The following is a 15110-nucleotide window of genomic DNA, read 5'->3' as shown; positions in this document are numbered from 1 at the left end:
GCCTTCAGGGTCATTCGTTGCCCTTCTTTCAATTTAGAAATACTTGTGCTGCTATAACTGATGCTCTGAGCATCCCCTCTAGCCTCTTTAGGAACACTATTTGTTGACTGTATTTTCACCTACAATTTTCCCCGTTGCTAATAAAATATTCTCACACCAAAAGTCATAAATTCACAACTGAATCCTCTAAAGATGGACTGTTAAGTGTTTAGTGACCTTGTCATAATTCAGCATCTTTACTAGGTAGCATGTACAGTAGAGAAGTTACATCAGGAGGTTTGTTGATGATGAGTTTGAATAACGGCAATGGTGAGAATATTTATTTTTGGATAATTGAAATTAAACTAAATTTTTTTTTTAAAATTACCTTGTACAACCTCCTAACCTCACAGCTGCAATTTTTTCTTTTCCTGCGTGACATTACATTTAATTAAATGGAAGTTTCTGGAAAATGTGCAAGCACTGCAGAGACCCCTCGCAAAGTTTTGGACCTTCCCCTATATTCACAGCTGTGCATAAGATTGCTCGTTTTGAAAGATCATGAAAGATCATAGCACAGAAGCCCTCCCAGAAGACGATTACACGGGGAAAGGAGAGAGTTGAATTGTTTTATGCATCGATGATGCAGGAGTTGTGCCTGCCAACGCAGTGAGTGCCAAATGTGTTTTGGGGCATTTCCTGCTAAAGATAGAAAATTGAATGAACGATTATAAAGCTGACTGTAGCTTTTTCTCTACATATCTACTTTGCCACAAGGTTCAATTAAGATTAAGCAAATACTTAACTTCTTTGCTGAATATATGCTATTTTTTTTGTTGTGGTTTTAAAGTGAACATAATCTATAGATCCTGACCACATCCACACAAATCAGCATTTACAAAGCTCCTTCAGTCACCCACTGTTGTGTAACTAATAACTTGACCCTGTGTCAGGTGCTGTTCATTAGGATCATTTATCTGTTAGTGCCTTATGACTAATGTCCCTCCTGGGTCATTGTAGGAAGAGCTTTGTCAAACATGGTAGTTGTCAAAACCAGACAACCCTTGAACTCTGCAACGGGGCCACCAGAGGCGGCACAATAGTCTGTTTAAGACTTTGCTGAACTTCCCTTGTAGACAAAATAGTTGTCATCAAATATCGGTAAGTCCTGGAAGGCATGCTTGACATATGCTGATACGACGTGTGCCTTGGTTGTGCACTGGTTCATGCCTCAAAGTTGGGTCAAACTAATAACCTCCCTCTTTGTGGGCCAAGCATAAGGTTGCCTCTGGTCTTGTCATAATGAAATGGTACACTCACACGGAATTACAGACAGCCCCAAAGTTCCTGAGGATAAAAAGATAGAAAAAAATAAATAAACAAAAAAAAAAAAAAAAAATCCCTCATCTCCCCCGAGGTGCACTTTCTCTAACTGATCTGTGTAAACAAGCCACTCGTAAAACTCTGGAATTTGGTATTTGTTTAAGTTTGTTGATGACACTTGGTATTCAGGTAAATGAAAAGGAACGTTTGTTTCCTGTGCGAATGCAAAGTGGCTGTCATTGAATGAATAGAGTAAAAGTCACTTAGAGACACTATTTACTAAAGAAATTCTTATTGGCAGGAATGTTTTAGTTTCACAGTGCTGTAAAATTTTTTAAACTTATTATTATTGAATGCAATCACCAAATAGTTTTCAGAAATGCATAGTTGTTTTGGTGTCTGAAGCAGTGTTAACAACATAGCACCTGCTAATGAATTTCTATGACAACAGTCTCGGAAAGTGATTTAGGGAACTGGCAGTATCAGTCAGGTTTGTGAGCCTCTTTGAGGCTGACTTCAGCCATTGCCAATTACCTTGAAATCCTCCCAGCCTTTGTCAGCCCAGCATTTTCTGCTCTTTCTCCTCTGACTATTCCCAACTCTCAGTGATAATTGCAATCTGACACCCAGTGTGGAATAACAATTCACTTGAGTCCCCAGGGAATATTCTTAGTTTCCCTTCATGTTTCTATTCTTCTTTGCATCTTTTCACACTGAAATCCTCAGTGTATTGAGTCATTTTTTCCCTTCTCCTAAAGCTGTAATTTCTTATGCATTTGTTAAAATCAACTATTTCCAGACAAGTGAGGACAAGGGATGCTTTATTTTTCCCTTCTCACAATATAGTCTAGCAACTTTTATGTGTTTCTATTTCTTTGTTTCTTTTTTTTTTTTGTATTGACTCAATTTTGGTTTTGTTTTAGTGTTTCTTTGTAACATTATCAGCCTCTCCTAATGTAACCATGAAGTCTATTGGAAGCAGTGAGCGTTGTTGTGACAACCATTTACAAACTTTTTACAATCATTGTAAAAACAAAACATCAAAGCATGTGTTTTCTTAGGGTTACTTTTATGTACTTTGCCAAATTAGAAAATCTGACTTGACTAATACATGGACCTTCTGACACACACGAAAGAACATTCTTTGAACTAAATGTGTTTCTCTGCTCTCGGCTCCTCCAACTGTACAGCTGAGATAAACTCCATGTAACTTATCTTTTCCTCTCATTTAATGTTGCACTATGTCTCTACATAATCAAGTCACTACATTTTACTTCATTTCTTGGCCATGAGGGACATTAATATGGATACACTCTGCTCCAATATTGGCAATCGTCAGATCCTGGATTATCTTTGCAACCCTGATGACTTTGTAGCACACTATAACGATTGATGAAAACAGCCTTTTCAGTACCTTTGCCCCAGTGAAAACAGCCCTTCTCTGGCTCCCCAATGCTTCTGAAATCTCTGACCTCATCTGTAAATCCAAGACAACTACACAAGACTACCTTCCCACACCCTTGGTCAAATCCTGCCTTTTGGGACTGCTTCCCCTTCAAAACCGCCATGGTTTATCAATCCCTCACACTAGAATTGTTCCATCATTATTCAAAACTGCAGATGTCTCTCCTTTGAGAGAAATGTTAATCATAAAAAAATCTGTAATTCACCAAACATCTCCAAAATTCTTAAAAGAATAGTGGCCACTCAACTTCAGTCACATCTCTCTCCAAAAAACCTCTAGACTTGATCCAATTGGGGACTCGACACAGTTGTAGGGGGGTGTTTCCATTCAGACCAAAATCACTTTCACGCTGCACTTTAGTCAAACACGCCAAACTTTTACAATAATATATCCCCATTCCCACCAAAGGACGTGCAGCACTAGTACTGCATTTAGCAAAAGAGAAGACAAGACCTGCATGAAGAAGAAAAGTCCGTTGCGAGTTAAACATTGAGATGGTGTTTATCGCATCACAAATACACTATCATTCATCCATTTCTTTGTTTTCTTTATCTTTTCTTAGTGTATATTGCCTGTTGATTTTATTCTTGATTATTTTATTTTCTAATGACGTAAAGTATACTTGAGGGCCTTGAAAGGCATTTTTAAATAAAATTGCTAATTATTGGGCTGGATGAAACAGGATTCAACAAAAGGAGAGACACATAAAGTGTGTATTGTTTTCCTTTATTTTTTATTTTGCAGCCTCAAGCTCAATTCCTCTACCATACATTTCAGGGTTTTACTGCACAACCTTGTATGGAATACACTTTCTTGCATCCCCAGATGAAAACCAGTTTGTGCTTGCTTTGTTTTACCTTAGAGGTTATTATGCATCATTTGAGTCTGTCACCAAGCCCAAGGACTAGAATGCCACATAGAGGCCAGGCACATCACCTTTGCTCTCTTGTTGCTCCCCAACACTTTCCAAACTCATCATGTAAGCCATGGAGCTGCATCTTAAGGCTTTTCCCATCATATTCTGCTAAGTTTCCACTATTTGAAGCTTATATGGCACTGTAATGATACTACAGCTTTAAAAGCTAAATAACCTTATAACATTGAATGGCATTGGTGAATTATAAGATGGTAAGGCTGAACTATGATTGCTACTGAGTCAATATGAAGTTTGTATCACCAGCTGTCTGCATGAAATAACAAAAAGACCATATGGATGTAATGAATGATTAGTCTGTGATAAGGTAATGCCTGTAGTTTAGTATTAATAAAAGGGTCACTTTTTTCTGTTTGCAGCCTCAGCAGACAGTACTGCTAGGCAAGCATTTTTTTTCATTCCTAAAAAGAACACTGTTGGTGACGCATCACTTTAAATTTATCATCTTTAAAGTTGCTCTGTGTTCGACCTTCTTCAAGAACCCCCCGGCTTTGTGATGGTAGCTCATTGTCAATTAATACAAAGATTTCAATCAATTACTGTAAAAATCCAAAGCTAATACTTAAATTTTTACCAGTGTGCCAAAGTCCAGTATTTTGAATTCTAATTATACATTTCTACATTAATTATAAATACAAGTGTCTATATTCTTACAAACACGTGTAAAAGAGCTGATCAGGCACCATGCCAACATAATCTTGTGATGGAGGATGTATTACCTACAATTGTACACAGCATAGAATTCACCATTTTACAATAAATGCTGATAAATTGTACAGTTGTATCAGATTCAGGTGGGGAAATAAGCCCAGGAAGGGGGCAAGGGAATTTTATCAATCATCAAACATTTGGATCTTAAACTGGTGACCGGAGGATTAGATCTCCCTGAAAGGGGAAATAAATTATTGATTCAAATATTAGAAGTTTGAGGCAACCTGAAGATGGCTGTGAGGAACCAAAACCTGAATGTACAGCCAAATCAGAATCCCATCAATCAAACACGCAGCTCTTCATCTAAAGAATCAACAAACCCATTTGGAAATTTGGTCTGGGTGACATGCCAATAGGGCGTGCTACTGGGTGATTGGCTGGAAGATCCTGTCCATATCAATTAAAAATAGTCAAGTCTAATCATTGAGTAGACCATGACTCTGTTGTGGTGCAACATAAAATTCCTTTTTTAGCTCAGCTCTGATTTTAAGCTATCACTTTTTTCCCTACATGTTTAGAGGGCCGTGTCTCTGAAAAGTTCTATATTTTCTGGTAATACTACCCTATAACCCATTGATTCTTAATCTGGGTCCTTAAGGACTGGTGTCATGCATGTTTTCCAAGTTTCCCTGCTGAAAAACACCTGACTCTGACAAGCGCTATACATGTCTGCTGAATACACATTGATTTGAATCAGGTGTGTTGCAGCTGGGACACTTGGAAAGCCTGCAGGACACCAGGCCTTGAGGATCAGAACTTTCCACAGTCCTCTCATGTTGCTACGTTCCTTTCCCTTTACTTCACTCCTACAGTTGATATAAAGAGTAAGTTTTGGATATTACAGGGACGTGATTACAGTTAGAACATCTCACATTGTTGCAGGTTACGCATTCAATCCTCCATAACTATATTTCTCTTCATGTGATGTGTCATCATGCCAACAATTTAAAACCACAACATGACAAACTAGGTCGTAAGCATGTGGAAAACGTCTATCAGATATTCTTTGTTAAGGCTCGAATAACTATGCTCATATGTGTACACATTTCCTCTCTTGGCAAAAGAAGAGCTGATTTCTGAAGGCGCTACAGTTTGTCCATCTCAAGAGACCACGAGTAGCCAAAATAAATAGGCAACACAACAAATTCCATTATTTATTTATTTATTTATTTCTCTTTTTTTTTTGACATGTTCTACTCCCTGACAAGTCTTTAGCCATTTCCATTAGTACACTGGCTGGTGAGCAAGCTCCTGGCATCTTTTCCTGTAAGGTCCATACATAATGCTGCTATAGATCTGTTTTGACAGATTACTCCCTGCAGGCAAATGCTGCTGTCTTTTACTGCAGGGTTGCTCTCACAAAACACTTGACACACTTTTCCTACGCCAGTAAAGATGAAAATTGAATTGCAGCTTATCCCAACGTACAGTTTCTCAGTTTGGCCCTCCACTGGTCTTGCTTCAGTCCATCTGGTCCACATTACCGTCCTGACCTTCTGCTCATCGTTTTGTCTTGCAGAACAAGATAATCCTGGATCCTCTGACATTCAGCGAGGCTCGCTTCCGGCCCTCTCTGGAGGAACGCTTAGAAAGCATCATCAGTGGGGCTGCACTGATGGCTGATTCTTCGTGCACACGTGACGACCGCCGCGAACGCATTGTGGCTGAGTGCAACGCCGTTCGACAGGCCCTTCAAGACTTGTTGAGCGAGTACATGAATAATGTAAGTCCCCTTTAATTATTCATTAATCATTTGCTAATTGCAGTTGGATTTGTTTATAGCACACCACTGAAACATGTTGGTCCTCATTTTTCCTGATTTCCTGCACCACCACACTTTTCTCGAAAGTTTGTCTCTTGTTGCTATTGCTTACCTGGATGTCTGTCCTCCTCCTGAGGCCCTTGTAGGGGTTTTGTGACTTTCTCCTTAGGTGTCTTACGACAGGGTCATATATGGTGTATGGAGAAGAAAGACTCCTGAGGCATCTCTGTGAAATTCTACCCTGTAAATAAACTTGAAGTGATTTGTTGTCAGATAAAAGCAACAGCTTGTACCTCTCCATCTCTATAGGATGTGCCAAGTCCAGAGCATGTACAATATGCTGGTAATTTCCTTACCCTCAATTGCTCTTTGTGATTCCTATTGGTACTTTCACCCTCTGAGAGCCAAAAGCAGGCTTAAAAGTGAGAAGAGATGACACAGTGTGAGGCGAGGTGTTTGGGGAAAATAGCTATTTGACGTGCGATCCACACGACGTCTATACTTGTCTATTTTCAGCACATTGCGCTTTTGATAATTGCAAGTCAGTCAGGACATGAAAAGTGAATTATGACGATGTTCATGTTTTTGAGTGCTAACAACACATGTTTTGAGGATTAGTACCCTGAAACAGCTTTTATAATAGCATTCAACATTATTAATCACCTCAGAAAAAACAGTAAAAACAGTCCTTAATCATTTGACATAAAGAGCTGCATTTTTACAGCCAGCATCAGAAGGGGAACTTGAACTTGATTTGCAGTGGGGCTGATTGTACCAATCTGCAAAAGGGCAACCTAAATAAACACTAAATCTCACAAATAACTGACTTTACACATGCTGGTCCAAGCTTTCCTTTAAAAATATAATCTTCTTGTTGAAACAGCATGGCCGGAAATGCCGCCTTTAAGGCCATGTGATCAGCCCCAAAAGGTTAATTAGTGAATATAATTGTTTTTTATTTATTTTCAAACAAATTCATTCACAAAATGCGATACAAGCTACATCTGTATGGATTAAAAATGTAGGTGAGCTTCATCGTCTGTCATGGATCTTACTCGCATAACTTCACAGCTCTTTGTGCCATCTTAATAATTTAGCCATTAGGTGGGAGCTCCTAACATACTGGCCATAATGACAAATATCTTATTAAGGAGCACTGTGCTGGTTTTGGGGGATCGTTTAGAAAAGCGTTATTGATAATAAGAAGGGTAATTGTTTTAAATATTTTAAAAAAACATTTACGATCATGATTTCCTTAGACTATCACTTGTAACTCAAATTCATTGCACTTGTGATTTTTTTTTTTTACCTCGTGAATAGAAAAGAAGCAGGTGCTCCTTCCCAGAAGTCACTATGTTGTGTGACCAAGTTTCAATTGTAGAACAAAGCTGGAACAAATCAAACATTGGCCTGTCACATACAATATTTGATTTGCAGCTGTGATAGCTATAGAAAGATGAACGATTAAAAAAAAAAAAAATAAAAAAAATAAAAAAAATAATATATATATATATATATATATATATATATATATATATATATATATATATATATATATATATATATATATATATATTCTTGTACTGGGCTTGGACAGAGGTTTCTTGTAAACAGCAGGCAGGGTAAATTACTATGTGAGAAATTGATGATAGCAGTCTGCATATGTCAAACATGTCGTAGCTAATGTTCCTAGCTGCCTGTTGCACAGCGTGGGTTGCTGTGAACTTGAAAGATGGCAGATTTCACAAAATTTGCAGCCACTCTCACCTGCTTTTACAAATTAGGGATAGACATTTCAGATTGTCCCTCATGTTTGGAAAGGTTAAGTAGTTGATGACTGCCTCCTTATCCAATTAATTTCTCCACACTGATGAGACCCATTTTCTGGGCAAACGTTTCCAGATATTGGCTTGTAAAGTGTTAACTTAAAAAATGTCTCATTTCCCCTCCCCCTTTGTACATTAGCAATGGTAGTCAGTCCTCTTACTGCCTAGATTTTAAATACTTTTGTTTTAATTTTTCAAGCTCTGTGACTTGGCACCTTCACTTAGAAACAAGCAAAGATAAAATTCAAAATATTTTTACATTCCTGTGGTGAGGGAAACCATCATTTGCATATCTGGACATTTTGCTCGCCAGCTAGTGTTGAACCGTTTTTGCCTTAATTGTTTGCCAAATGGTTCACTTGCTGTCTTTGCTTGAATAAAGTTGGGTGATTTTTTTATACTTTATTCGGTTCTACAACTAAAATTTGGTCAAACAGACATTTCTTTTTAGTTCTTTGTAGTTTTGTTTACCATTATTTATCTGTAAAATGATTTTTTTCAAGAAATAACTGATTTCAAGGGTCCTTATTCAGAACAACTGTGTAAATGAGAAGGGAACCAGAGTATTTGTGAACTTGTGGATTTGTCCTTTTAGACTGAAAAGTTGAACACCTTTTTGTATTCCAGATCATCATGAAAGCAGCATATTTTAATGAAGTTAAAATTATAAACAACCTAAAATTGCAGTATAAAAAGCAATGTTTTCATTCAATTGTTTAAGACATGGTATGCTGCTAATCCAGCATACCATGTCGGACCAGTACGTCACTCCATTTTCTCTTCTTTCCCACAGTGGGAAGCTAATAGATAATGGCTGTTATTATATTACAAATTTCAATGATTTTAATCCTATGGAGAACAATAATGTTATAAGATACAAGGTATTCATGGTTGTCCATGTGAATTCATCAGAGAATGTAAACCCAATGAAAAGCTTGTCAATTAGAAATGATTAAAAACAAACACACATGGAAACAAAGAACATTCATTTCTACTGTGCTTATGTAATATGATCTGGAAATGAAGGAAGAAAAAATAGATAAACTTTTTCCAGTCTGGAAGGAGAAGAGGGTGGAAAGTTTTTGCTGGTAAATCTTGGATTGGGAAACTTCGATTGTTGTCCTTTGCTGTTATGAACAGAACACTAATGTGATTGGACGAGCCTGCACCTGTCAGATCAGAGTATTGTGATGGGGATAGAACGTTTGTTATCCAGATACAGATCCGGTAAAGATACCCGTCTGTTCAGACATCAATCATTTTTATCTGTGTATGTGCTGTAGAATAAACATTATTGGCATATTATTAACGGCCAGTTGTACGTTTAGATTGCTAGAACCATTGAGGGGGAAAAAAAACAACTAAATATAAAACTTAATAACAAAGAACCAAACAAAAAATGTCAGATGGAGAGCTTAAATCAAAATATACTGTTACCCAAAGAAAATCTAACATTGTGAGTTCTTCTGAACATTCACATACTCTTTCCTCTCTTAAGTCATGGCAGCTTTTTGCTAAAGTAATTGTGCCTTGGTTCATTAGGCCCATGAGTTGTGTTTCAGAGGCTACAGCTGGGAGACTGTTGACAGCCTCTGGCTGTCCAAGCTAAGAATGGAGAGTAAATCATAGAGACAGAATGAACAAAATGGTTTCTTTTCTCAGCTCACCATCTCCTGTGTGCTTATATCAACAAGCCGGAGTGAATGTAAAGGATATTGTTTCCCTGCCCGCTGATAAATTGCAATGTTGGAGATTGGGAAGCCAAGCCTTTGTTTGGAGGAAGTACAAAAGGAAAAAGGAAAAAAAGAAAAAAACATAAATGTGTGTGCTTGTACCTAGCTAAATATCTTACTTCTCTGCTGTGATTAAAGCAGTACAGAAGTAAAACACTGCAATTTCACAAGTTTTATTCATCTAACTAAGGAGTCACCTTTTAGACGTCCAGCAAGTCCATTGTGTTGATGACATACAGTACAAAGACTTTAGTGCACAATGGAGAAACATTGATGATAATGTTAGCAGCTCTCATATTCATGAATTTAATGCAAGCAGAAGCAGGCATGGGGATGTGTGATGGGCAAAGCCAGGAGGAAGGCAGAGATCAGCAAGAGACGGAATCCAGAATGGGTAGGAGGTCACTCAAGGCCAGCTGGTAAAGCACACTAGACAATTTGGAACAGGGTGAAGGGAAATGGAACATTGGGCTTATTTACGAGGGAGATAATGAGGAAATGGAAGGCAGGCGAGCAGGTTGTTGTGGGTAGTGAATTGAGCAAGAAAACCAGTAGGGCCTGGGGGTTACTAAGGGCTGGGTTTTAAATGACAAGAAAAAAGTAGAAACAGGAGTTGTGAAAAGACAAAAGATGTAGAAAAAGGATGAAACATGCAAGCAAATGGTGGTCTGCAGGATTCAGGCACCCCAAGATGTGTAAATCAGTTCATTACTGCAGTTCCACTTTCACTAAAACTAATCAGCCAGTTTGCTTTGTTAGTAATATTTAACTGTCGGTGGCTATTTTATAAATACTTAATCAAATAATAGTGGTAATTATAATCATAACACTGTGCACACTGTGCATTGCTCAAACTGAGGAACAAAGGGCTGAGACATTTTGGTTCCGTTGTATCTTCTTGATACATTTCCCAACAGACAATGGCCAGGAGGCTGATAGTGCTGTATGTATGAATAAATGCAGCAAGTTTTGTTTCTTCATCCATGTAAAGATATTCTGCAGAAGACAGTAGATGTTTGTCACAGAAACACGAATCAGACAATAGTTTGAATGCATTCAACTAAACTTCTCTTTTTTCAAAGTTTACTGAAGTAATGTAAACATTCAGTTGCCTTTATGTTTTCTCCTCTGTCTTCATATGCACCCTCCCCTCCCTAACAATGCACAAATTTTTATAGGAAGCTTGAACCACAGCACAAGGTTAATCAATGTGGTAGCTGGCAATAAATTAGGTTCAAGTGACAGCAGAATGTCCATACCTGTCTCAGCTGCTGGTGATCTGTGATTGGTGACAGCAGGCCCGGCTCCCTGGCCGGTGCTGAATCATCAGGAGCAGCTGATTTAGTTACGGCAGCTCAGACAGGGCCAATCTATCAATTGATCTGGGGTGTAATACATTACCAGGCTGGGTCGAGGGAGCCTGGGCAGAATAAAGTCATAGCCAGAAGCCGTGGCAGGTGAAACGGGGCAACTCTGCAAAACTACACGTGGCAGAGAGAAGGATTTAGGGAGTGTGATCGCCAGCACACAAATGTCACTGTTAGCTGGATGTGGCACATAAAACTAAAAAGGAGTTGTGAGGTAGGACGATCATTAGGGGGAGACTGATGGCCTTGTTGCCCACACAGCCCCTCTGGGAGTTACCATGTGGAATGTTCAATCAACAATTGGGGTAAGTGATTACATACGGTAAAATGTGTGTACTGATGTGCTTCTGCTGACTGCATTAGATCATCTCCCCTCCTTGCTTGGCTTGTCACTGTCTTGGGGGTGAAAACGAGCATTTATAACAACAAACAAAAAAAAAAAAAAAGGGGGGGGGGGGGGGGCAATTTACTGAGCACCAAGCACACACAACTGTTCAGGAAAGAGTTCTGTTTAGGAGTGAATCAACTGCATGCTTAAAGCAGAAAAAACTTCTTCCCATTGAGGAACACGGCTAAATTTTAGTAAATAGTTGCTTTATTATCTTTTACAATAAAAAAATAAAGTTGGATAAAACATTTATAGCAAAATAAAATACTTTTTAAATAGTTAATTTAGCAGAAATGAATAACAAATAAGAGAAATGGAAACTCCCGAGTTACCCAGCAGTCTGTGTGTTTGTGTGAGGAACTCATATTTCTGCCTGAGACCATCTTGGCTCAGAAGAGAAAAATGAGCCTGTTTTGATAACCTACAAAACCAGCAGCTACACACACTGTTTCTATCCAAAACCACAGTTCTGCTACATGGGACTTACAAGAGATAATGAGATAAATATAAATTCAATCCATATGTAGTATAAGTAAGGATTAAACAACGAGCAGCCGTGCATTAGACAGTTATAATGCATGATATGGCGTCTAGAAAACTATGATGCACAGGGGAGTGCATTATAACAGTCTAATGCATGGATTCGAGTTGTTTAAAAAACTGTTGTAAAGCTACAGTCTGTTTTTTTCATTTACCTGTCAAAAGCCAGCTGATCAGAATCAATTGATTAACACATTGCTATCGTGATGCCCTGTAACAGAGGGATATTACAGTGATTTAACTTGCCGAACAGAAATAAAAATGTTCACAGCCTGCTACAAAAAGAGACATTTTAACTTTAATAGATCAAGTTTACCTATGTGACAAGTGAGGGTCAGGTGAGGGGGGGGGGGGGGGGGGGGGGGGTCTTATCAGTCATCCGTTTGAATGTTCATCATTCATTCATTCATTCATTTTACAAAGCGGTTAATCCAATTCATGGTCACGGGGAGCTAGAGCCTATCCCAGCTAGTTTGGGCGAAAGGCAGGGTACACTCTGGACAGCTCGCCAGTCCATCGCAGGGCCCGTTTAAATGTTGTTTAGCCTAAATAATAATTCTGAATTACAAGACTAATTGAAGATGTTTCCTTTTGGTATCAAATATCCAGCAGCAAAAAGACAGAGAGCAACACAACCACATGTTTTAGCTGGCTAACAGCTCCCCTTAGCTTTAGCCCACCTACCTCTGTGAGCTGGTTAGCTCAGGGTTAGCTTAGTTTGCTCTTAGCTACAAGCAGCCTGGAGTTTTATGAATGACGATCACCTAAGGCACAGGTGTCAAACACCAGTCCTCGAGGGCCGTTATCCTGCAGGTTTTTGTTGTCTCCATGCTCCAACACACCTGACCAACATTCATAAATAGGTTGACAAGAAGCTGCTGGATCCATTTGATTTGAATCAGCTGTGTTGATAGAGAGAAACCACAAAAACCTGCAGGATATCGGCCCTCGAGGACTGGAGTTTGACACCCCTGACCTAAGGTGATCGCTTATTCTCACAGCACCGTTCTTATCTCCACTTCTTGTGTTTTCTTGGTAGCAGCAGTTAAATAGGATTTACATAGTAAACAGAAAGAGGCAGTTTCGTGGAACTCTGAGGCTTTTTTATCAAAGTTTTTTTTACTGTTTTGTTTTGCAATATTATTATTAGTATTATTATTATTATTATTATTAATAATATTATTATTATTATTATTATTATTATTATTATTATTATTATTATTATTATTATTATTATGATAAACTGGAACAAACTGTCAGGAGAAATCAGTTGGGAACTGGACCATTTTATCATTCCTTTGTCCCCCTCGCACCTGTCACCATCCCTGGCTGCTCATTACATGACCATGTCCTACTTTTAATGTTTTTTTAAGGGAATCCAGACACCCTTGTGTTACTTTCTGTTATACAGTTAGACTCCACTCACTTAAAGGGTCTATACAGCATCAAGGATATCTGTGAATTAAATAAAAGAATGAGTAAAATTATTACACTCAATTTCCCTGAGCACAAAGACTTTAATATTTCTGGTTATGGTTGAGTTTCTCTTATTTCAAAGGAATCAAGTAAAAACTGAGTGCTACTAAAACTGCAAAACTCATATGACTGTAGGTAAACAATGGTAAATATTTGATATTTAAGGTTAAATACATCAGTGATTGTTGCATTTCAGATTTCTAACAGTGATATCTAGGTGCAGTGTCATTCTATTTATTTAGTTTACAATGATTTGTTTTAAAACCGCTTAAGCGGTTTGGAAAATGAATGAATGAATGATTTGTTTTAGAGCCACATGATTTATCTATTATCTATTATTAGCACACCTGTTGAAAAGGGTTTCAGGGAGATCTCATAAGACACATTTACATGTCACACAGATGTAACAGTAGTATATCGTCATTTCTGAATGTCTAGTTGGATCCTACTTTTTCTCTTTCTCTCTTCTTCTTCCTATTGTGATTTTATTGTTTTCTGTTTAAACAACTTAATTTGCATTATTTATATGCAATTAACACTGGATAAAATTTGCATCAATAATTGAAAGATTTCTCTGAATTTCCTTTCCAGTTGTTTTTGTTTTTGGGTGGGGGCGGGGGTTGTTACTGCCCATCTGTCCACCCATCATGGCCTTTTCAACTTATGGTACTTAAAATGTCCTAGATCCAGCAATAAATCATTGGTTCCCCACAGTATCCTATGGCCTCCCTTCCATCTGTCAACACTTAATGTGCCGCTCGACAAGCTACGCAGCTTCTGCACCAATAAACCACTTCCTTTTGAACAATTTAGCTTTATCAGCTATTGAAGGCTGGCTCATAGACATAACATCAGAGGGACTTCACCCAGGTATGAAAAAAACAAAAGACAGAGCCTAACTATAAATCTGCTTAAAGTCAATGGCAAATAAATAAAGTCTAATTTCAGTCTTGGTGTAAATGTTGGGTTAGCTGGTCCCAGTGGATGTCTGCGAATTCCTCTGCCTGGAGATGGAGATCAAGGCTCCAGTTTGACCATTATGAATCAACAAGTGTGGTTTCAGATCTTTAAGAATGTATGTATCTGTGAATTTGGTGATTCTTTTTCCCACTCACTTTTTTTGACTAAGGACTGAAATATTCTAATACTATAGCAACAATTATATGACTTGGCTTTATTGAGTTCCTCAGAAAATTTATTTTAAAAAAAAAAGAAAAGAAAAAAAGAGCTGCACAATGTGGCTGTTGAGGATGTGATCAAAATGCCATTGATCATTTTGTTGAAACTTGTCCATACATCTAAAAACATCATTCATATGTTGTCAAGTCCTCTAAATATATAACACGGCAAAGATTTTCAGTAGATCTTAATCGTGTTCCTTTGCTAAAGTCAGTTTTTTGTCTTTTCACTAATGGTTTTGTTTATAACTTATCATTTTAACAGGTTACTCCATATTTGACAGCAAGTCATGTGAGATCCATTTTTGTAACATTTTTAGATAACAGGGGAATTTTTAGTGCATTACATAAAATAACATACAGTCATAAAGGTCCAGGATTTATCTCATAAGGCTTTTTACGAACTGACTCAGCAAAGTTATGCAGTT

The 15110-nt window shown here is 37.9% G+C and overlaps 1 protein-coding gene across 1 annotated transcript in view; it reads left to right on the top strand.

The window, feature by feature from the left end:
* Positions 1–15110, top strand: part of ctnna2 (catenin (cadherin-associated protein), alpha 2) — a 329734-nt gene that overhangs the window by 89608 nt on the left and 225016 nt on the right. The window contains exon 7 of the mRNA XM_079238137.1: positions 5932–6135. Within this exon, the coding sequence (XP_079094263.1) occupies positions 5932–6135 (204 nt within the window). The remainder of the gene's footprint in view (positions 1–5931; positions 6136–15110) is intronic.

The sequence above is a fragment of the Telmatherina bonti genome (assembly GCF_933228915.1).
Source record: "Telmatherina bonti genome assembly, chromosome: 3".
Lineage (NCBI taxonomy): Eukaryota > Metazoa > Chordata > Actinopteri > Atheriniformes > Telmatherinidae > Telmatherina > Telmatherina bonti.
This window is presented reverse-complemented; position numbering and strand designations above follow the sequence as displayed.